The following is a 24068-nucleotide window of genomic DNA, read 5'->3' on the forward strand; positions in this document are numbered from 1 at the left end:
AAAAAACCACTTGTGTCCCTATCTTGGGGTTGATTTCACTTCACATCATCTTATCTGGTTAGCTGGAGGGGATGTGACCAGAAGGAAACCCTACTGCATTGTTGGTGGGAGTGTAAACTTGTTTAACCACTTTGGAAAGTAGTATGGAGTTTCCTCAAAAGACTCCACATAGAGCTCCCCTCTGACCCAGCAATCCCACTTTTGGGCATTTACCCAATGATCACAAATAAGACCATACTAAAGCTACTAGCACAACTGTGTTTATTGCAGCATTATGTACCATAGCTAAGATATGGATCCAACCCAGATGCCCCTCAGTAGATGAATGGATCAAGAAAATGTGGGATATATATGTACACACACACACATATACACACACACACACACACACACACACACACACACACACACACAATGGAATTCTATGCCTCTATCAGAAAGTGTCACTGTGGCTCAAATGGTAGAACGCTTGCCTTGAGCTGAAGAGCTAAGGGAGAGCGCCCAGGCCCAGTTCAAGAGCCACGACCGACAAAACACAAAAAACAAAAACAAAAAACAGAAAGCAGTTTGCAGTTGAGATCAGTTCGGTATAATGCCAGCACAGACCTTTCACTATCAGAGGCTGCCTCTACAGTCAAACAATTATCTTTTGTTTCTCCTTCCTAGTGCTCAAGCAGTGGAGATCTGAGGAATCGAAAGCTATTTAGGGCTGTGACCCACCCACAGCTTTCCAACTAATAGTGTTTTCCAAATCAAAACAGAAGGGAGAAAATCAAAATTGAAGGGAGAAGGAAGGGTAAGTTGAAAGATGAGGAGAGGTCATTTGCACACATAAGGTTGGCAACCCTTTAATAACCAACTTACGAGTCTAGTCAACCTTTCTACTCGGCTCTACTAGGTTCCCTTTTTCAAAACCAATTCCAAGTCTTCCTGAAACTAGCTACTTACCAAATGCTTCACAGTATAGGCCTGTCCATCTCCACAGCTGTGGGAGGTCTATCTATGAGGCGCATAATCCTCTAGATCTATTTTTTGATAACTATTATGTACAACAGCAGGTAAGTGTCACCATGTTTTTATTTGTTAAAAGGAGCCATCTTGATCCTATACCTTTTCCCCACAATGTAATAGCTTAAAAGTATAGGTTCTAGAAAACTGATAACCAACCTGCTTACATGAGAATGGTTGTAAGTATTCTAAATGACAACACTGATTTCATACTTCATTGACTAAACATTATACCTTTAATATCAGTTGTTAACACTTCAGTGGGGTTAGCAGAAAACAAATCTGTGACCTTGAAGTAGCACTAGGTGACAGTCTAACATTTCTCAGTACATAATTATGTCTCTATTGTCATTTATGATACAATGTTCATGTTGTTATAGGGACATAGTCAATTCCTGAAATTATCATACTTGTCTACAAATGTTACATATCCAGCTTGTTAAATAGGTCTTTTAAAATGCATGTGAAGAAGTTAATTGCTTTGCAGCTTTCTTTTGAAGGTTGTTTTCTGTTTTATCATGATTTTCAACACCAATGGGGTATGGTGCTCTTCCTAAAAGAAACTGTTTCCATTTGGGAATATAGTCTTCCACTGATGCCCAGTAACGAGCCTGAAAAAAAATACCCCAAAGTAAGATACCATATCAAGCGACTGAACTTGGCTCTTCATAGTAGTCTAAATGTTTATTCACCTAAGCGCAAGAGTGCGCGTATGGGCACACACACATGTGCGCGTGCGCGCGCGCGCACACACACACACACACACACACACACAGATATAAGTAGAATACATTTCCTCTACAGAATATTTTATGTTAATTTTAGAAAAAAATCTGGCTACTTACTAGTGTTAATTTTCAAATTTCTCAGTAAAACCAGAGCCTGGCAGAATTACAGGTTTTAGAATTTTATTGTGATTTTACACGCCCTCTTGTGGTCAACCTTGTGATAATTGCCAGCCCTATCATTTACAGTATGCATCAAGACTTGTTAAATGTTTTCTATCCTACAACAAAATTACCCACACTGAAGTTATTACAGTGAAGTGATTAAACATGAAAAAATTATTCACAATAGCAAATGATTTGACCTAGGTAAGAAATGTAAAGGAAATTTGCTTCCAAGTGTGTAAAAGCATACATCATAAATTAACTTTTATGAGAATACTTGATGTCACAAATTGCCATTTTTATAAAAGTTGTATTACGAGAACATTTTATCAGTATCATTTAAGAATAGTTTATAAGTTGATGTCATGGTTTTTGTTTGTTTGTTTTACTTATTAGTTTTTGGTGCTGGTCTTGGGGCTGGAACTCAGGGCTTGGAGAAGCTGTCCCTAAGCTTATTTTTGCTCAAAGATAGCACTCTACCACTTGAGCCACAGCTCTGCTTCCAGATTTTTACTGGTGAAAGGAAGACAAGAATCTCACAGACTTTACTAGCTTTGAACCACAGTCCTCAGATCTCATCATCCTGATGAGCTGGGATTACAGGCGCGAACCACCAGCAAGATGTATATTAGTGGTCAGACTCTAGTGGTCTATAGGCCAGAGAAATTCATGCGTTTTTACCATTTCCTTTTCTGTGTAGTAACTTCCATGGTTTCTTAGGTGACAGCCCTAAAGAGTCCACAGTGATTTAGTGCTAACATTTCTGAGGGTATTTTACATTAGGTCAACATTAACAATTGTATTTTGGGAAATTCAGCAAATGAGTTAGCACTAAAAACACATAATTGTTCATTCTAAGCATTAAGAAGGTAACACAGCCTACACAGTTGAAAATGGTGTGAGGAATTCTGTGTATCTGGACAGCTATGCATGTGGTCTGAGAAACAGCCTGAAATAGTTAAAATAAAGGTCATCCTGCTGTGCGAGACTAGCTAAGAAAAACGCCATCCAAGGCCCGTGGTTGGGGGTTTCTCTACCATTCACGGCTGGATTAACCCCTATTATGTAGGCCTTGTATGTGCCAGAGTAAAGTATTGGGGAATCAACAAAGAAAAAGACATGCCCAACACACAACTTTGTACCAGAAGTTTTCTGTTCAGTCCTTGATCACTCCTTCTTCTTATTACCCTAGATGACACAGAAAATTAAGGGGCAAATTCTCAGCCTTTCCTTTTGAGTCTATTCATAATCCTTAGTTGGGAAGAAAGAAAAATGGCATTTGAAAAAAAAGGGCATTAAAATATAAAATGAAAATTTCTATACATAGTAAATTCCCATTCATCACAAACATATTTGTGTACCAAATGTGGCTTTTTTTTTTCATGAGCCAGCTTCTCAATCTGTTCTTGAAAACGGAGCTAAATACAACAGACAAATGCTACACTATATTGTATGATAATATGTATTTAAGAATCCTTGGCTAGATTCTGGCCAAGGCACTGAATAAACCACTCCTTTGAATAGTTGTAACAAGAAAAGCCCTGTGCTTGGGCCTGCTCAAACCTTTGATTTACAGCAATCTTCAGTGGTTGTGATTTTAACAGGATTGTTGTGTCAAAAGATGAGGGGGAAGAGTATCTTGCCAAAATTTCCACTGGGTATAAATTTTGTTCATGCTTCTCAGTTACCACTTATAAAGTTAAAGATGAATCAAACATATCTTATTTCTTGTACTGACTGAGTAGAGCTGGGAAATGACACACACACACACAGAGGATTGTTCAATGTCGACTGTACAGTTAGGACTGGTTCTCACTTGTTACTTATTCCTTTGGTCTCACCTCAAGAGAAAGCACCTCAGGCAGAGGATGTTGGTGAATCCTGGTCTGCAGAGACTTCTCTGCTGCTTCTATATCCTGTAACAGATATCAGCATTTAAAAACTACAGCATTTCTATATACCACCAATGACACCTTTGCTGCCAAGGTCTGCATTCTACATCTCTGCTCTTGATACAGTTTGAGCTGATGGAGGCATACTGAGTTAGAACTGATTATAGCTCAATTAACCCACTTCTAGTAAAGAGTACTGTTTGCTTGTTTTAAAAATAGAAAGGGGTGGTACTTCAGTGTTCTGCCTTTTCACTTTGAACAGCTGGTAAATGCTAGTAATTTGTCAAAAGCAGCTTTCTTTAAAATTGTTTTGAGCAGCTGGGTGTGGTGGTGCACACTTGCAATCCCCACAGTGGGAGGCTGAGGCAGGAGGAGAGCGAGTCTGAGGCCAGTCTGAGCGACACAGTAAAGACTGACTCAAAAACCTAAAGATGCAAAAATTGTCAGAGCATTAACTTAGTTTTCAAACCATCTAAAAGCATCCTGACAGATAAAAGAATCAAGATAGACCTGCAGTGTTCACCCTAAAAGCAGAGTCCTAATCTCTGCAGATGACCTGAGTGGTATATGAGTGGCATCCAGCTCATTTATTCAACACTCCATCTGTACATTTTATACAAATATTCCACATATTTAAAAGAAGTTCAATGAATTACCCCAGTTGTTTTTGACAAGGGCTTCCCCCCCATATTACCTAGATGTCTGGGACTAACCTTCCATGTTAATTTTAATGGTATGTTTTATTGCTCGGCGGTATATCATTCAAGCCGATAGCATTCAAGTACTAGGCTTTAGTTTGTAGTTTAACTTGATAATGTGCATATTTCTTTTATCACTGCAGAAACACCACAGTAACTTAGCTCATAACTCGGTATAAATGTTACCTTGATAGATGCATCAAACATATGTCCAGAAACATAGGATTCTGTGTGCAATTATGAAAATATTTAAGGCTGTGTAAGAAATGGCTCCTCCATGTCAGCACCTATGTTGTCTGGTGCCACTTAACTATGTTTATCAAGTTCAGAGGCCTTGGTACAAAACCGGGGAAATTTTGTTTCTCCTTTGAGCTTAGTGAACTGATAGGAAAGAGAAAGTTCTCTCGATCCACGTACAACATTGGAGCAATCTAAGTCGAGGGCTGTTGGACAGACGGAGGGAGATGGAAAAGGGCGTGGGAGTAGGGTGTGAAGAAGCCAATGCTGAACAGGAGAAAAAAGACAGCAGATGGTAGCGACAGAGCAAGGAATGGGTGTGAAATGTAAAAGGGAAAAACAGGAAATTCCCTAAAGGGACTCCCCAAAGTTGCACAACCATTAATGCACCTGCTGTCTAGAGGAAGGTGATTTGAAAAGAAAAAAAAAAAAACATGACATTGATTTGGGGCTTAAAAACCTAATGTTAGCGTGTTTACTCATAGCAGTTCACAGTGAAGTTTCCAATGAAAAAGCATTTCATGTCTATGCCCATAGATACAGAGAGCAACTAACTCGTCTGTAATCTGAATAGACTGTACCACATTCGGAAAATTATTATTTTTAACTTTTGTAATCCAGTAGCCAAAACACAGAACAGTTATGCCTTCAGCTATGTTGGTATTCTAAGAACAGTCCCAAAGTTATTGTTGGTGGCAGAGCTAGGTAGAGAGAATGTAGATGTTTTCTCTTGAAGATGAGAAAATGAAGATGCTGAGAATCACTTCTGAAGAGCAGATATGTAATCGAAGTGCAGGTATGGGCAGGGCACATGATTTGGTAAAGCAGGAGGTCTGTGGTAAGACAAAGACTGTCATCTCCAGCATTTTGTCTAAGATGACCACTTCTCTGGAAGTTTTTCCTCGTGTGATCTTTGACTTTCTTAGATGCTTTTGCTTATCTCTTATTCTTCCTAGTTCCCTCCCTCCAATCTATCCCTCCCTCTCTTTCTCTTTTTGGTACCAGTCCCGGGGCTTAAAATCAGGGCCTGGTCGCTGTCCCTGAGCTGAGCCACTGCTCCATTTCCAGCTTTTTTGGTGCTTAATTGAAGATGAGTCTCATGGACTTTCCCGCTTGGTCTGGCTTTGAACTGTGATTCTCAGATCTCAGCCTCTTTAGAAGCTAGGATTATAGGTGTGAGCCACTGGACTGTTACTTTTCGTCAGTGTGGGTTTCGTAAGATTTGTGACATCTGTCTTCCTATTTTTACTTTATCTCCTTTCATGACTGTCTCTTAATATAGTCTCATCTAACCATTACTGTAGAAGATGACAACCTTCCTACCTTACCCCTCATTACTAAATACACCAAAGCCCATTTTCTTCCCACTGAATGGGCCCAATCAATGAATGGTGTTGGGAATTCTATTCTCCTAGATACCTCTTAGGTTAGTGACAGTTTCCTTCATCTTCAAATCTTCTTATTCTCCGCCAGTTAAAAATTTCAAAGCTCTCCAGATTGTTCTTGAGAATGCCTCTTCTAGCCTTTCCATCTCATTCCCACAGCTATTGTCTTATTACTGTACTTACTCAAATCAATGAGTACTTACACTGCTTATTCTGACTCATGCCAAGAGCGTTTCTCTCTCTCTTTAGTTCAATCCATACCTGTCGAGGGATTAATTCATTGATAGAAAGAAGAACTTGAATTATATTCTTCCCTATGCTAAAAAATTGATTTAAATTTTTAAAAATAATTTCAGTAGTTGTACAGAGGAGTTTCAATTCAATGTATCAACTTATGAATACAGTGCAAAGAGTGAAGAACAATGCAAAGACCTTCTTCTCTCCCCCACCCAAAACCCCAAACCCACCCCCCGCAAAACAAAAATGCTCTGCAATTTGACTCCAGGATTCTGTAACAAGTTATATTCTCATACTTCTATAAAAGAACTTTTCCATTGACTATTATACATACTACTAGAAGATATGTACTATGTCCCACATGATCCTTATACAAGTGTAGGGCATGTGTTTGTAAATTCATTAGAAGAATAAATAAGATGTTAAAAGTTTCTTAAGTATAATCCGAAAGTTAAACTTAATAAAAAGGAGCCAAGATGAGGGGAGGGAAAAGGAAAAAGAAGAATGGAAAAAAGGCTACTTTTCTGACTATACTTTATTACTGTTTTATAGATCTGTCACGCCACCATTTAATATTTGATGAAGTTATAGAATGAATAAAGAATAACACTAAAACTTCAAAAACAAATAAAGCAAATTAGTTAGTGGCATAACTGTGGTCTTAAAAGCACAGTATTAACCAAATACTCTTAGCAAGATATCCTCTCTAGTAATAACAGAGTTATTACTAGGTATCTTAGTAAAAACCATTCTGGTTAGTATCATAGGACAAAGTATAAACGAGAGTCCCTCCTGATCCATGGTTTCCAACATTTTCCCTTCACACTATTAATGATGGCCTGAATGTATTCAATAGAAAATTCTAGAGGCTGAGAGTATCTCTCAGTGGTAGAGATTACACCCTCAGCATGTACAAGATCTGGGTTCAGTTTTTAGCATATTTCATCCATACTAAATAATCAACTCCAAGGAAATCTTTTGACATCCCTCTCACCCTTGGGGTTTTGCAGAAGATGTCCTGCAGATAAAGGGGGAGCTATTATACATAGTTATGTTGGTGTTGAAAAATTCTTTGGGAATTGAGATTTTTGGTGTGCGAAAAAGAGGCACAAAAATCAATGGTTTTAATATTCTTGTAATCTTGTAACTGAATTGGAAGTACTGTTAGAAGTTCTTATATTTTATCTTAAAATCTGAGGAAGTTGCAATAAATAGTCCTAGTGCCCAGATTGAGGGCTCTAAATATATTTCCTGCCAAAAGAAGACAGGGCTCCTTGAAGCAAAGACCAATTCCAAGTCTGGGCAGCAAGTCACCACAATAAGCCTGGAAGAACTCATCAGATTAGAAAGAAAAGAAACTCCCAAAGCCTATTACTGTCATGATGCTTCCAACTGCTGAGAGCAACTGAAATCTAAATGGGAATTGCAGGGCAGGTGGCTTCAATCAGTCAGTGCCATCGGAGTCAGCAATCAGGAGGATCATGGTTCAAGGCTAGTCCAGGCAAAAAAGTTAACGTGACCCCAATTTAACAAATAAACTGGGCGTAGTGATTAAAGTGTACTCCCAGCTAAAATGGAGGCCACGAAGTAGGAGAATAATGGTCTAATGCTGGCTCCTGGCAAACAATGTTAAGACTATATTTAAAAAATTAGTCAAAACAGCAAAAAAAAAAAAAAGGCCGAGGACATGGCTCAACACCAGTACAGTCATAAAAATCAGTAAGAATAAAAGTTTTAGCACCAGAGGAAAAAGGATCTCAAGTTCTAGACCAACCAGGGTTATAGTGGGAGACTTTAAAGCACATACAAGGCTTTGGATTTCTCCCAACACCACAAAACAAACAGAAACAAAAGATGGAAAAGGAATCAAGTAGTCAGTCAAATTTTCCTTACTTGAACTACATTCTAGTGTAACCCAGTTATTAATGAGAAGGGATATTTTCTTTATACAAATAATCAGGATCAAAGAGGAATTAAAAAATTGGATACCACCCTTTGTGACCTCTAGGCAATGAACTATAACGAGTGCCAACATTTAAAAAAAAGAAAAGGAAAAAAGCTGTCTGTCCATCCATTCTGGAAGTGGTCTTCATCAAAACATCAGCCCTGAATCTGATGAGGCCTGTAGATGTGCACTGTTAATACACTAGCCATTGGTTGCATGTGGATACTGAATGCCTGAAATATGCTTGTTGAAGATGTGCTTAACTGTAAAACACACATGGAATTTTAAAGGTTCAGTGAAGAACAATTCTTTTATAGCAAACACTTGCAGTATATTGTATATGCTTCATAGGACAAATTAATTTCACCTGTTTTTTTTTTTGGGGGGGGAGTAAGGGATCAAACCCAGAGCTTTAGGTATGTTAGGCTCATGTTTAATTTGACTCTATTGAAAGTGGATACCTGGTTATATAATCTTACCTACCCAGTAGGTAGAGGTTAGGAGGAGGGTTTGGAAGTCAGTCTAAACAAAAGTTTGCAAAAACCCATCTTAACCTATAGCAATTGGGCTTGGCGGTCATCTCAATTACAAGGGAGATATCAATAAGAGGATCATAGTCCAGGCTGGCATGGTTCATTAGAAAAATAACAGAAAAAAAAATAAAAAGGTGCCAGGTATTGGTGCTCGCATTTACTCATAGCTCTTCAGGAGGCTGAGAACCGAGGATGGAAGTTCAAAGTCAGCCAGGTAGATAAGTGAGTGGCTCTTATCTCCAGTTAACCAGCAAAAAATGCTGTACTAGAGGCATGACTCAAGTAGTTAGAGTACCAGCAGTGAGTGGAAAGGCTTCAAGGCTCTGAGTTCAAACCATAGTACTGGCACAAAAACAAAGGGCTAGGAGTGTAAAATGCCTGCCTAGCCTCAAGGCCCTGGGTCCAAACCTCAGAACTGATCCAAAAAAGAAAAAGATGGTGGTCAGTTGAAAATTGTTACTGGCCATCCTGGATGCAGGTTGCTGAGGCTGTGCGCGTGCGCAAGCGTGCCAGACCTAGGACTTGAAATCAGGGCCTGAGAGTTGTCCTTTAGCTTTTTTACTCAAGGCTAGCCCTCTACCACTTGAGTTACAGCTTCACTTTTGGCTTTTCTTGGAGCTTATTTGGAGATAAGAGTCTCATGGACTTTCCTGCCGTGGCTGGCTTTGACTCGTAATCCTCAGATCTCAGCCTACTGAATAGCTGGGATTACAGGCACAAGCCAGTGGCACCTGGCTGCTGAAGCTCTTTATAACTGCCAAGCGTCCCATAAGGACTCAGTCGGTGACAGCACTCATTCTGTCTCTGATGTGCTTTAACAGTGTCATATTCTTCGTTTGCCTGCAGGGTTTGTGTGCATCTTCTCACGGGTAAGTCACTTATCACAGCCTTGCTTTTCTGGGTCAAATGAAGTTTTCTGGGAGGTGGTAGTGGAGAGGTCAGTTTTCCTCACAGAAGTGTTTATACAGAAACAAAATCCTCCCTCTTCCAAATCCCTATCCATTATATTTGTTTTTTAATAAAGGTAGATACATTCCAATTAATACTAATAGAGGAAAAAAATCACTGGGCCTGTGTTTTAAAGTTCACTATCTTCTACAGCATTTGCTGACTGAAGCTTGAGTCATCTTAAATGTATCCATATTTATTATTTACTAATAGGATTAAATATTTGATAGAATTAGTTTCTTCTAGCACTCCTTGAAAAATCCTTTGGTTCTTTTGTTGTACGTTCTGTAATGAGAGCTTGAACTCAGTGCTTTGGCTCTCAGCTTGTTTGCTCTGGCTGGCATGCTACCGCTTGAGCCATGCCTCTAGTACAGCATTTTTTCTGATTAACTAGAGATGATGTCTCGTAGACTATTCTGCTTATGCTGGCTTTGAACCTCAGTACCCTAGGTCTTAGCATCCTGGGTTTAAGTGTGACTCACTGGAGCCCATGATATTCTTGCCAGTTTACTTTTTCAAACAAATTTACATGTATAAAAATTATGTGTTTTACAGAATCTAATGAACACTTTTCTGGGATTTAAAACAAAACTCTATAATGCTATGACAGCTAACGATAGAAAAACAAGAGTCTTCCATGTCAGGATTAAAGCGTATCTCCTTTTATGTGTTCTTTTTTTTTTGGCTAGTCCTGGGGCTTGAACTCACGTCTGGACTCTGTCCTTAAACTTCTTTAGTTCGAAGCTAGTGCTATATCACTTGAGCCACAGCTCTACTTCTGGCTTTTTTTTTTTTAAGTGATTTTTGTGGAGATAATCTCACAAAATCCTGCCTGGGCTGGCTTCAGACCTTAGATAGCAGACTCCTGAGGAGCTAGGATTATAGGCATGAATCACTGGGACCCAGCTTATGTTTTCTTTTAGTCCTGCATTTTAGTGTAATAAGTGTCTTAACACTATCATGGATAACCCCTGTTAAAATATTATAATAGTTTTATCAGAAATGTGAATCTGATCTCTTATATTCTGTAATTATATGTATAGTTAACACTATTGATTTTTGTACCTTTAGTCCCATTCCCTCCCTCCCTCCATCCCTCTCCCCCCCCAGCCTCTGTCAGTCGTGGGGCTTGAACTCAGGGCCTGGCTGTCTCTGAGCTCTTTTGCTGAAGCTAGCACTCTGCTACTTTGATCCACAGCTGTGTTTTGAGTGGTTAATTGGAGATCTTATGGGGACTTTCCTGCTTTGTCTGGCTTCAAACTGTAATCCTGAGATCTCAGCCTTCCGAGTAGCTAGGATTACAGGCATGAGCCACCAGCACCTGGCTTAGTTCATTTTGCCTTAATGTTTATTATGTTGGTTAAAGGATCTACACATGGTTAAATAGCATGTGGTAACAGAAGTTGTTCTTATTTGGTGTGTGAAGTACTTCTGAAGTACCTATCCTAGAGATAACCAATTCTTAACAATAGAGTAGTTTCCTTATCTTTATGGAAACAGGCTAGATTGGTATTTTTCATAGTTCTTAGAGTAAAAACTGGGCAACAGTGAAAGGCTGATCAAGTAAGGCTTTGGGTCAAAGTCAAGTCCACTTTTATCTTTTTTTTTTTTTTTTTTGGTGGTAGTGGGGCTTGAACTCTGGGCCTGGGCGCTGTCCCTCAGCTCTTCAGCTCAAGGCGAGTGCTCTACCACTTGAGCTACAGCACCACTTCCGGTTTTCTAGTGGTTTATTGGAGATAGGAGTCTCACGGTCTCTCCTGCCCCGGCTGGCTTTGAACTGCGATCCTCAGATCTCAGCCTCCTGAGTAGCTAGGATTACAGGCGTGAGCCACCGGCGCCCAGCCACTTTTATCTATTTTGTACCTTTGAAAATATATTAATGCTAAAAAATTTTGTCTGGTGTGTGGGTACCAGATCTGTTAATTTCAGCTCTTAGAAAGATCAAGAGTTTGAGGCCAGTCTAGGATACATAGTGAGACCGTATCTAAATAAATAAGCAAATTTCAAAAGTTGAAACATTTCAATGAGAATATAATGAATTATCCTTTGGGAGCTTAGTGGTAGAATGTGTATATAGCATGCATAAGGGCCTATGTTTAATCCTCACCCATATTCTTCCCCCCAGAGTCTCTCCCAATTCCAAATTCTGTAATTCAACCTTATTTTATCTTACTTTCACAATTGCTTCTATGTAGTATCTTCCAAATTTTAAAGAAATGAGAGGAAAAGTGGGATAAAAAAATTGCATTGACAATTATTCAGAGTCTAAAAAAAATACAAGGAAGAAAGCACAACTAGCAGCAAGCACTGCATTTGCAACACAATAGGTGCTTAGGAAATGGTTATTAAAGGACTGGGCAGAAATGAGCAAAAATGTACTTGCTTCCAAATGGAGAGCATGGTCTGGTGATAGAGCATTTTATTTTCTTTAGCTTTTCTGGTTTTTCCCTTTGATAGGGAAAAAATAGCAACCCAAATTGAAGTTTCTCACAACTGTGAAGTCACACTCATTATCTTCCTTCTACTTGGTGCTCTTTGACTTCTCATAAGGTTACATCCCATAAATGTATTATGAGTTGCAAATATCCTGAGTGAAAACACATTTAACACACTAAACCTAATACCCTGTTTTCAGCTACTGTTCTGAACTCTTTGTTTTTAACACCACCTTGCATCATCTAAATGAAAACTTAATCTTTCTTAAACAACCACTTATTTCCTATATAAGTGTACAATTTTCTTTTGTTTGCTCACTTAGAGTAATATGTTGTCTTTACATATCAATTCTCAACTTCTTTTTTTTTGGGGGGGGTCCGGTCGTGGGCCTAAACTCTGGACCTGGGTGCTGTCCCTCAGCTCTTCAGCTCAAGGCTAGCGCTCTACCACTTGAGCCACAGCACCACTTCTGGCTTTTTTCTTTTTGCTTATGTGGTGCTGAGGAATGGAACCCAGGGCCTCATGCATGCAAGGCAAGCGCTCTATCACTGAGCCACCTTCCCAGCCCAATCAACTTCTTTTGATTCCCCAAACATATCCAACCTTTCTTCCAAGCTAGTTAGTCCACAGTCCTTTGAACATTAATAGAACTCTTCAATTTCTCTGTTTTTGGCCTTTTTAATTTAAGAATCCAAGGGAATACCTTGCCTTCTGCCTAATCAATCATGGCTGAAGTCTTGGGCTTCCTATTTGAAGCCTCTTAGAGCATCAATATTGTCATATTAATGCTGCTTTGCTAATTATACTTCTTACTCAGATATATGACTTTGACATAAATCCAAGTCATAAAATTCATGTAAAACTTTTTTTGGAAAGATGGGACAAATCTCTATACTCATAAAAGCTCTCAAAAATCTTTTTGCTCTTAATTCTTCATAGTCTCAAATGTCTCATTGCCTGTATGCCATGTAATTTAGTGTTTAAACTCAGAGTTAATAACAAGGATCTTACAAGGATCCTAATGTCAGCTAACCCTGTTATCTCCTGGAGAGTGAGAATGTTGATTTATACTTAACTTGGTATTCTCTACTGTTAGCCTCTGGGTATTTGTCAAACACTTGCTCATTAAAAGGAAAACATTTAAAATCAAATGTTACATCACTTGCTGCAGGTAGATAGCAATCTAGTCTTCTAATTTAGTTTTTCTAACTTTTCACAGCAAATTCCAGAATATCCTATATTTTCCATTTAAAAATAAATATCGCTAACACCATTGGGCAAGTAAGACATATGGCAATATAGAATGCTTTGGTAGCACTATGGCTGTGACTTAAATTACTGTAGATCAAACTGCCAGAAGCTGAGAAGATAACTGAATTTTCCTCTTCCTTTATCTCTAGTGAGGATAGAAGATAGCTGTATCATGCCTATCGATGAAAATATTTAACAATAAAAAACTGAAAGCACTGCTTTATAACTTAAATAATATAGTCTTACTACCAAATGTTTTAGTCATAGGATCTCTTGGAAGCTTGAATGGAAGCAAACTTTAGGGTTTTAATTATGGATGAAGCCACACAATTCTGGAAGCAAAGTATAGCAGGCAGCCAAAAATGTTACACATATGATTTTACTCCAAATGGGTACATTGGCCAAATGGTGAGGCCCTGCACAATCATACATTTTGACCACCTCCTCCATAACCATCCAAAGGAATCTTGAGAAATCTGTTATCATAGATAGGAGTTCTGTATGTTGATTATGGCTTCAGTAGGGCAAAATCAAATTGTTCTTGTTTCTCATGGTACCCTCAATAGTTCTGGATTGAATCTGAACACATTACAGCTTATAGTTGTTCAAGATCTTCCTTCAAATAAAAGATGGGAAATGGAAAGATATACCTTCTATTTCTTTGTGCACAAAGGTGACCTTACTATTCTTCCTGTAGTCATCAGTTTTCTGGCTGATTGAAAAAAAATTAATAAAAATTCACCTGTCATTTACTCCACTATCAGGGGTCCAAAAAAGATGCTGCTTCATTAATTCTATCTATTGCTGAGAACAAAGATATTGAGTCAAACTAATAAAATTAAGACGGTTTTGGAAAGATGGAAAAAAAATCTCTATATTCATCATAGAAACTTACCTTTAAAAGACTAAGGTTCCTTTTAAAAGCAGTCTCAGCTGCTGGCAGTTGAGATACCTTTTCTGTGTTTTTGTTTCCAGATTTATTCTTCATTTGTTGAAGTAGTATTAGTCTTTGTGATACTCTGAAAAAAGTGAAGATTATATAAACTGAAAAGAATTTAAGAAGTAAATGATCTTATTGCCTGACCAAAGCACAAAATAAGTTTTAATTGCATTAAACTTCAACTATAACCTATTTTCTTTGAAAGTTAATGAGTAGGTAAACTAACACGACAATGAAAACTATTGGTGATCCTCTAAGTTTCAAGTCAATTTGGATAAAATTATTTTCATTAACATGAATCTATTCTTTATATATACCATAAATACATGCTTCTCTTCTTTAGCCTCTGTGGTCTTTTGAAATTATTTTAGAGTGTTGAAGATATGTTTTAATTTTTGGTGAAAATGCAAACTGTAATACATATCTCCTTGTACACATAGTTATATATACCTCCCCACACACATACATTGATATAACTTGCTATATGAAACCTTCTGCTTAACACTTCAGTACCCCTGAATCTCATGTTACACATTTAGAATTGTGCTAAACTTCCATATGTTTGAAGAAGCAATAAAAATATTTTTTTCCTCTTTTTCCAAGAGAAAGATGATGGTTTGATATATGAGTGAGAGGCAGTGTGTATATATGCATGCTCACAACAAGGTAAAACAGTAACTAAAGAAAGATGGGAAAAGTTAAAAGTAAATTCTCAAACTATTTCATTATATATAATATACTTTAAAAGTTCTATGCTGGTCAGATGCTCGTTTTTCAAGTTTTTAAGGGGCAGGGAACCTTTAATCTGCCAAGGGCCATTTGGATATTTATAACGTCATTTGTGGGCCATACAAAGTTGTCAATATAGACAGATGGCACAGGCAACTGACAAGAAGCATATGAGAAGTATATATGTCTGTCCTGTCATGTACCAAATGATTTTGAAGGCCTTCTAGGCTGGGGCCGGATGTTCCCACCCCTATAAGAAAATATGTCAGATGACTGAAAATACATAAATGGTATCCACACAAGTGGAATCCTTAAATAGTTGTAAAGGTTTTCAGAAAACATTGTTTTATCCTAGGCTTGTCTTGAAAGTGGAACTAAAAACTGAGCTCTTTGAGCAGTTTTTTTTTTTTTTTTTGTAAAGAAGTATCTTAGAGGCTTCAGGAAAGTCTCAGCTCTCAGAGGAAGAAGAAAATTGATTGAGGCCTGGCATCAGGGATTAAACCAAGTGTTGGATCTGTATGGATTACACACCCATGAATATGAAGTCAGCCCAGATAGGAGGCTTAGAGATATCTATTAAGTACCAATGTGTAGTCCAGAAAGGGAGAGATGAAAGGTGAAATTATTTAGAAATTATAAACAAAGAGATACTGAACAATAGTGCCCTCTTAGTTGCTGTTAAGAGATAATGAAATTTCCTGTACCAACATCTCTTTAAGTGTGGTGTGAATAAAGTTTTACATAAAATTTTACCTAAGTTTTTGTGTAAGAAAGTAATACACATTTGTGTACATAATAAAGTACTAATAAAGGTGTACTAATAGAGCCAGTACAACTCTGTATTTAGGTAATCCTTTTTCAAAACTTACATTTCTTCATGTCTTTTAGAAAGGCGAAATTCTTGAGCAAACAAGGAAGTCATCTTTGATCAAAAGATAAAAAGAACACATTTAAACACATTTCTATGTAGGATACATAACTTTGCATATGCCAGACTCATCCAAGAACACCAAGGTCAGGTAAACACATTTCACATTTTCTTCTCTTTAAGAAAACAACAACAACAAAACACCCCTCTAACCTTTATCAGAATGAAAAACAGGCAGTTGGTACCAGGAGTAGTGAACATTTTATTGTATCAACAGAAGAAAATCCACTCACAGAAACACCGTTCCTTGCGTGCACATGCACGTGCGCTTGCACACAAACATACATACACACACACACATACACACACACACATACACACACACACAAAAGCAAATGAGTATGAGAACCAATTGGAAACTTCGTGGTCTTTTCTTTATTGGAAGACTGCCCAGTCCTACCATGCCTCTTCCAAACAAGTATTTTTCATGTGTAACTGTGAGGAAAAGCACAATTCTCACTCTACCCTGGCTGAGTTTAGAGAAACCTCTTTTGGTGACACACCTTACATCAAAAGCAAGCTCACCTTGGCTAACAAGCCTGGAGCAGTACAGACAGGAGTCTGCCCTGAAGGTAGCCAGGTCTGAGGGGCACACCAACTGGAGGGGCAGAGACCAAAGGGGCTTAATCCAAGAACAAGAGAGACAGGAATGGAATTTCCTTTCTCATCTCAACTTTCTGAAATTACAGATTGTGTTGCCACCGGCTCGTTCTGATTGTCCAGTGCCCAGCGCAGATGGAAAGCCTGCGCTGTGCTTGGAGCCCGGGACTGTGGGCCGTGGCCTGGGGGGAATGGGTCCTCCATGGGGTTTCCCCGGGGCCTGCCTTCAGCACCGAGGACAGCGCCGCGGCCCGGCCCGCCCCTCCAGGCTCTCCTTAGATACTTGGCATCTCAGATCCCCGCAGAGCAGGCCAGCCCTCGTCATTTCCTTTTCCTTTTTCCAGTTTCCTTTTGCCACGGGGGTCCCGGGAAGGCAGTCTGGAAGGAAGCCCAGAAAGTCAGGCCGGGGCTCACTTTTCCGTGACGCCAGCCCTGCGCGCTCCACACGGATCCCTAAGGAAATCCTGCCTTCGGAACCAAGGATTCGCACCGGCGTCAGCACGGCGACCACCCCAGCACTCCCTTTTCCCTACGAACAGAAACCACACACTTCGGAACTTTTCTCATCACCCCGATCTTCCCCTTAACCACCTCCTGCTCACCGGCTCTGCAGACTCCCGCCCAATGCCTGGGACTTGGCGCGCCGAGTGCACCTCCAAGGACTACCGGGAAAGGCGCTGACGCGCACTGCGCCTGCGCAGGGTGGAGGCTTCCGCGCCGGGAGGGGGCGTGGTCATGGCCCTCCCTTTGCGCACGCGCAAAATGGTGATGACGTCGGCACCTCTATAAAAGGCGGGCGTCTGGCTGGCGCTGGTTGTTGGGCGTCGGAACTCTGAGGAGAATCCTGTGTTGTGTGGTGGTAGGCCGGGCGCGGGAGGGTTCCCCGAAATGTTTAATTTGAACCTCGGGAAGAACGTAGCTCTCCTCCAGTGAGCCTTAGAGTGCAGCCGGTTTTCAGGAAGCTAGAATGTTCCAGGTGTTTGCAAAACCCGTCCGTTCAGCGTCCGGCAGAGCCCCCCCCTCCCCGGTGCTTCGTGGGCCTGAGGGGCAACATGGTGGGGGAAGGCCTGGGTGTCCGTGTCGGCGCCTGGATTATGCGCAGTATTTACTGCGTAAATCCCCACGCTTCCCCAGTGGCTGAGGGTACCATCAGCCCCATTTACCCAACAAGGAAACACACGTGGCTGTCAGTCACCTCGGGTATAAGAACTTCTTTTTAACAAATGCATTATCAAGCGGGAGTACAGTTCCTTACCTCGGGTTATGGATCCAGTGCATCTTGATCGGTGCCACCCCTTCCACTGCCCTCTCTGTGTCCCCCCTCCCATCCCTACCCTCAATTACGTAGTTCAGTCTTTCTCCTCCCTCTGCTTGTAGGTTCCTCCCAATTGCCCCCTTAAGCATTGGCCAGTAAGATGCATTATATTCTCTCTCCTTAGGGCACAGAAGAAGGAAGAAAAAAAAAAAAAACAAGAGGCAAAACTTGCCTGGTGCCCGTGCCTCACGCCTGTAATCCTAGCTACTTCAGGAGCTGAGATCAGAAATTGACGGTTCAAAGCCAGCCCAGGCAAGAAACTCCACGAGACTCATCTAATTAACTATCTACCAGAAAACTCGAGGTGGAGCTGTGGTTCAAAGTGGTAGAGCTCTATCTTTGAGCGGAAAAAGCTAAGGGACAGAGCCCAGGCCCTGAGTTCAAGCCCCTACATGACAAAGCAAACAACAAAAAAGAGAGGCAAAACTCATCAGGGATATTTAGCTGGCAGAGGGGACAGAACTAGAATTCCCACCCAGGTGTTTTAGTTCCCAGCATATCTACATAAACCTTATTGTCCATTTCAGAGCTGTTGATTGATTTTAAGACTTCCTTTGCCTAGAAAGCTCCTTCCTCCCCTCCCCGCTTAGGGCAGGTAGAGTTCCTCACATCTTTCAATGCTTCACAGCATTCTTCAGTGCCCCAGTGTAAGGGCTCCATGTCCTGCCTACTTTTCCTTCTGTTACATTTTTTTTCATAAGACAGAGACATTATTATTTAAACACTGGTTTACCATTGAAATTCAAACTGGTTTTCCATTGTATCCTCCACAACTACAACTGGCTGGACCTGTAGATACTCAATGTTTGTGAATGAATAAATGAAATCTGTCCTGTGAAATATCACCAAAATTTTGGAGAGCTGTCTTCAGTTGATAAGATCTGTCCAGTTGATAGACTATTCCATACCTTTACCTTAGTAAAGACAAACAACAACATAAACCTGACCTTGGGATAGTCCTATGTACTAGGGATGAAATAGAGCTCTTGTCTAGTTACAAGGCATTCAAGATTTTTGTTAAGGTAGTAATGGGTTTCATGAAATAGAATTTAGTGATTGCACATGAAAGTGTGTATGTTGCTGAAGACAAACTTCATTTGCCTCCTTGCTATGTGTAAGTTTACAGGGCAGCACAATTGGGACACACACTCTTTCAGCATTGAGTCCAACTTTTTGGGGTCATTGTCTGTCATAGCAGTGAATCAAGGAATAGCTTGCAACTTTTAGGAAAAGAGTAACCAGGAATATATTATAGGTACTTAAAGGTTATCTGAAGAGAGTGATAATTTAGAGCATCCCATAAAAAATGCTCTGCTTAAAGAGAGACTATGACAGCTTGCTTTCTCAAGACTTATTTCACAGATGATTTGTTCTTTGAGACACCTGGCTCATGAGGAAGAATCTTATTTATTTTTTTTTTTTGTGAGGAAGAATCTGAAGCAATTACATTGTATTAGTATGCAGCTCCATTTTACTAGGTAAGCCTGAGTACTTTCTGAAGTGAGACATTGGTTGTCTAGAATGCAAAGTATTCTGACTATCCAACACCTGGCTCTTTGTGTGTGTGTGTGTGTGTGTGTGTGTGTGTGTGTGTGTGTGTGGTGAAGTTAATAAGTCCTGATTCCTGGACTTGATCTTGCACTAGATTACTGTAATTTACCCCCTTATTCGCGTGCACGCGCCAGTGCCAGTCCTGCAGCTTGATCTCAGGGTCTGGGTGCTGTCCCTGAGCCTCTGAGGCTCAAGGCTTGTGCTCTACCACTTGAGCCACAGTGCCACTTCTGGCTCTTTCTAAGTAGTTTATTGGAGATAAAACAGTCTCATGGACTTTCCTTCCTGGGCTGGCTACAAAACTGTGAACTTCAGATCTCAGCCTTCTGAGTCGCTAGGATTACGGGTGTGAGTCATTAGTACCAGGCCAAAAAATTTCTTTACTAAACATTTTTAAGGTGTGTTTGTAAGAATTTAGAATCTGGCTGAGCACCTCAGATATACCCAAAAGTGATAGAGGGTATTGTCTGATTTGATGGAGTGACTAGTATGTATTTAGTGTTCTTTCTGTATCAGGTAATTGGCATCATTTCCTCACCTATGAACCAGGGTATTGAACTCTTCTTCTAGTTGATAAAATTGGGGGTTACTGATTATATTGCTAGCAAATAAATACATTTGTTTTTCCCCAATAAACAAAACAATTTTTACTTTTCTAATAGAAAAATCTAAAAAACAGGAAATATCTGGCTATAATTAAGGAGTACAGGATATTTGAAACTTCTGTTGTTCTTTTCATACTAATGAGATAGCTGTTGCAGTTGCTTTTTGGTGGTTCTCAGTTAATGTCCCATTGGTGCATTGCCTTTGGGGCTATAGGCAGGCAAGCTCATCTGTGGCCAGGAAGCTCAAAGACAGCACTCATTTTAAGTAAGTCTAAATTCTATTGAGAAAATGCCTAGAGAGCATTTTGGAAGACTGAGGTGGACTTTGGGAAATGAGTAGAAAGTGGACATGTGACTGGATGTGTCACATAGCAGGGAAATATAGTGGGAGTGTGCCAGTATATCTGGGGTGAGGAATAGGGTAAAAGAAACAGAAGAGTAGTTCCATTAACTTTCCTAATTTTGAATTTTTTTCTTTTTTTATTGTGAAAATACTGTACAGAGGGGTTACAATTACATGGGCAAGATAATGAGCACATTTCTTATCAATCATTGTAGCCTCCTTCTTTGTTTCCCCTTATCATCCCTTCCCATCCTCCTCTCCTCCCACCCTTTCCAATCTTCCTCCCCCCCCCACCAAAGTTGTAAAGTTCGTTTTTCCACATAACGACTTGCACATCTCATTGTTTCAATGGATCCACCTGTATCCCTATTTAAACGATTTGTTTTTTCCCTTCCCCTCCACAAATTATACCAACCTCAAATACAGGGAAAGCACCAGAGAATTAAAAAATGGTAGGTTGGCAGTAATAAACAGGTGTTCTGGAGGAGGTGAGATAGGCAAGTAGAGAATAGAAATAAGGATGGGAAAGGAAGGGTTGTTCATGAAAATGGGAGGACAAGGTTTGAGGAATAAAATATAATTTAAAAGAATCATTGGTTACATTAAAGATTACAAGTTCCTAAAAGTACATTCTGTTACACTATGTGCAGAATTCATCTTTTTAGATTCCCTTTGTGTTTCCTCTGGGTAGTCAAGTACTTAGGAAATAAAGAACCTATAGCTGAAATGGTTTTGATTTTTCTTTATTCCAGGCATTTGGTAAAATGGCTTCATTAACTGTATATCTGTTTTTCTTCACTTTGAAATAAAAAATCATTAGATTTTTACTTCATTTCATATTGGTATTGTCCATTTTACTATGAGAAAACATTCTACACTCAAAATGTATCTGAAATGCTTTAAATAAGCCCTTGATAGATTTTGACCAAAGAGAATTTATGACTAGGTATCTTAGGAGCTCTTGTTACTTAGTGAACTAGGTGCCAATCTAGGTCCAATCAGATAAAATGCTGCAATAGAGAAATCATTATCACAGCTGGTTACCTGTGTTGTAGACATTTTTGATTGAGATAACAAAATCTTGCAGACAAAATGATGCTCAGTCTTAGAGATTTTCAAGGAGAATTTACATATGCTTTTTAACTTTTTGGTTCTAAAATTTAATAAAGTATTAAGATTTTTGCACTGAAATTGCATTAGTAATTCTTAGGAAATCATTTGTATGTTGTTTGCATGTATGTATAATGTTCATCTTCCAAATACCAGTAATTTAAAGTTGAAGCAATCTTTTTGTTTTAAATTCTCTAGTTGCATGCATATATATATGTATATATATATATATATATATATATATCTTTCTACATCTTTCTATCTATCCATCTATCTATCTATGTCTTGATTTCCCACTGGCTCTCCATATATTCACTAGTCTGACTGCTTATTTCAGGCTTTCTTTGATGTAGGCATTTTGTCATTCATGATCTTCCTATCTCTTTTTTTCCTCCAGATTTTCCCCTTTTAGTCTTATAATCTTGTAGTGACTTTTAAAAATTATTCCACTATTGAATAAGCACAGTGGCACCTACCTATAATCCCAGTATTTTTTTTAATTGCTTTTTAGCAATGACTTTCTGAAATTGTAACCTAAGTATTGTATTACTGGTTTATTCTTATAAACATTTCTAGCTTGGATTTAATTGCTTCTTTTAATGAAGTGCATTAATAAGTTCAATTAGTTAATTATACACTTGGGACTTAGGTAATTTTTATATTCATATTTTTCAGATATAAAATTGATTCCTGAGTGTCTTTGTATTTATCCCTGCTTTACTTGGACTCAAAAAACCCAACCTGAATGCTATAGAATTAGAGTATAAATTAATTTTATAAGTTTAATTCTTCAAGTGCAAATATATATTAGGTTGTTTACTGGCTTATTCATACAATAAATAGGACTGTTATTAGTTAGATAAAATGCAATCCTTTTCCTTTCTCAACCTGAAATGTATGTTGCGGGTGCAAATGTTTGCCATTATTTAAGATGTTGAATGGAAATTACCCTTTGACAACTTTTCATCCTGAAAATTGCCTAAAATATATGCCTAAATTTTGCAAAGGAGTAGGAAAAGGAAAAGAAATTGATTCATTTTAACTCTAGATGGCAGTTAAACACAACTAACAAAGAGCAACTTTTTGAAATACAGAAACAGGGAAATAGTAAGACATTCATTTACACAATTCTTGCATCTAGTTAAATTATATTCTCAAAATGTTGTCTTAGATTGATATCACTAAATTTGTATAAAATGTAATTACACACAAATGAAATAGTGGAAGTAAGCCCTCCCCCCCCTTTGGCATGTAATGTGTCATAGCACCTGTACACTGGTTTCTATACTGATTTATGTTGCTTGTATTTTATTTTTAGTTCAGAGTATAGTTTCTTTTATGTATAGTCAAGCTATGTGCCATCAGTCAAGCTATTGTATAGTTAAGTAAAGTCTATTGATGAAATATGTTGTGAAAATTCACTTAAAAGTCTGACATATACATTTGAGATTAAATTTTCTTTTGATTTTATTTAAAAATTTTTGTTTGGACATTAACATATAATTCACAATATTAGCTTGTTTTTCTATGTTGAACTGAAATTATGTTTCTAGCAGTATTTATGAAGATATTTATGAGGGAAATGAAAATGTACCAGATTGTATTTTGTTTTTCTGTCATAAGCCCAGCTCTGGGAGTGAGCTGCCACTTTAATAGCCTTATAGAATGCACTGCCTTGGTTTTCACCACCATACACAGAGATACAGCATCTACCAAATAGAACAAAGGAACTTTAAGGAGGCTTAAACAGTGTCACCTGACTTCTCAGCTGGCATAGAAAAGGAAAAGTTACAATAGTTTTAAAGTATTACAGATTTTATGTGAAATAACTCCCCTTTGGAGAGGATTCATGTCTCACTTCTTGTATTTAGCAATTTATGACGTTTTTGGTTTTTTTTTTTTTTTGGTAAGTAGTTAATTACATAAGCCCCAACTAATACCCAGGGAGAAGGACCCTGTTGTTTCTACCCTTGTAAGACTTGTGAACTGTAGTAAAGAATGGTGTTCTCAAGGTTCAGAGATGTGGAGGTAAGTGTAACAGAACCTAGGACCTCATCGAACACTTCAGATTTTGGAATCATTTCTTACCATTTAGATTGGTTATAGAATAAATGTTCAGTAGAAGCTCCAAGAAATATGATCACATTCTAGAGTGTTCCCTTTGCCTTTTAATCATATTCAGTACTGGGATTTGAATTTTGGGCTTAGTGCTTGCTAAGCTAGCACCCTACCAATTGAACCATTCTGGAAATTCCCCCCCACTTTTTTTTTTGGAATTGGTTGTTTTTGAGAATTACTCTTGCTTTTTGGCCCATACTGGCCTGGACTGTGATCTTTCTATGTGTTCTCACCTTCGTTGCTGGAATATGAGATGCATAGCACTACTTCTGGCATACCACTGCCCTAACCATGTTTTGTTTTGTTGAGCTTGGAGGCCTCCTTCCTCAGCCTTCCTAGTACTAGGATATGGACAGATATCACCAGGCC

The 24068-nt window shown here is 38.9% G+C and overlaps 1 protein-coding gene across 1 annotated transcript; it reads right to left on the reverse strand.

Moving 5' to 3' along the window:
• Positions 1–911: 911 nt before the first annotated feature.
• Positions 912–17345, reverse strand: LOC105981296 (chromosome unknown open reading frame, human C3orf14). The gene is made up of 5 exons (XM_013010402.1): positions 17260–17345; positions 15999–16051; positions 14356–14479; positions 3740–3814; positions 912–1619 (listed from the first exon to the last, which is right to left on the reverse strand). Exons 2-5 carry the CDS (start codon positions 16049–16051, stop codon positions 1461–1463), a joined length of 411 nt encoding a protein of 136 aa, XP_012865856.1. The 5' UTR covers positions 17260–17345; the 3' UTR covers positions 912–1460.
• Between the last annotated feature and the right edge of the window lie 6723 nt (positions 17346–24068).

This window comes from Dipodomys ordii, unplaced genomic scaffold, assembly GCF_000151885.1.
Source record: "Dipodomys ordii isolate 6190 unplaced genomic scaffold, Dord_2.0 Scaffold12, whole genome shotgun sequence".
NCBI classification, from domain to species: domain Eukaryota; kingdom Metazoa; phylum Chordata; class Mammalia; order Rodentia; family Heteromyidae; genus Dipodomys; species Dipodomys ordii.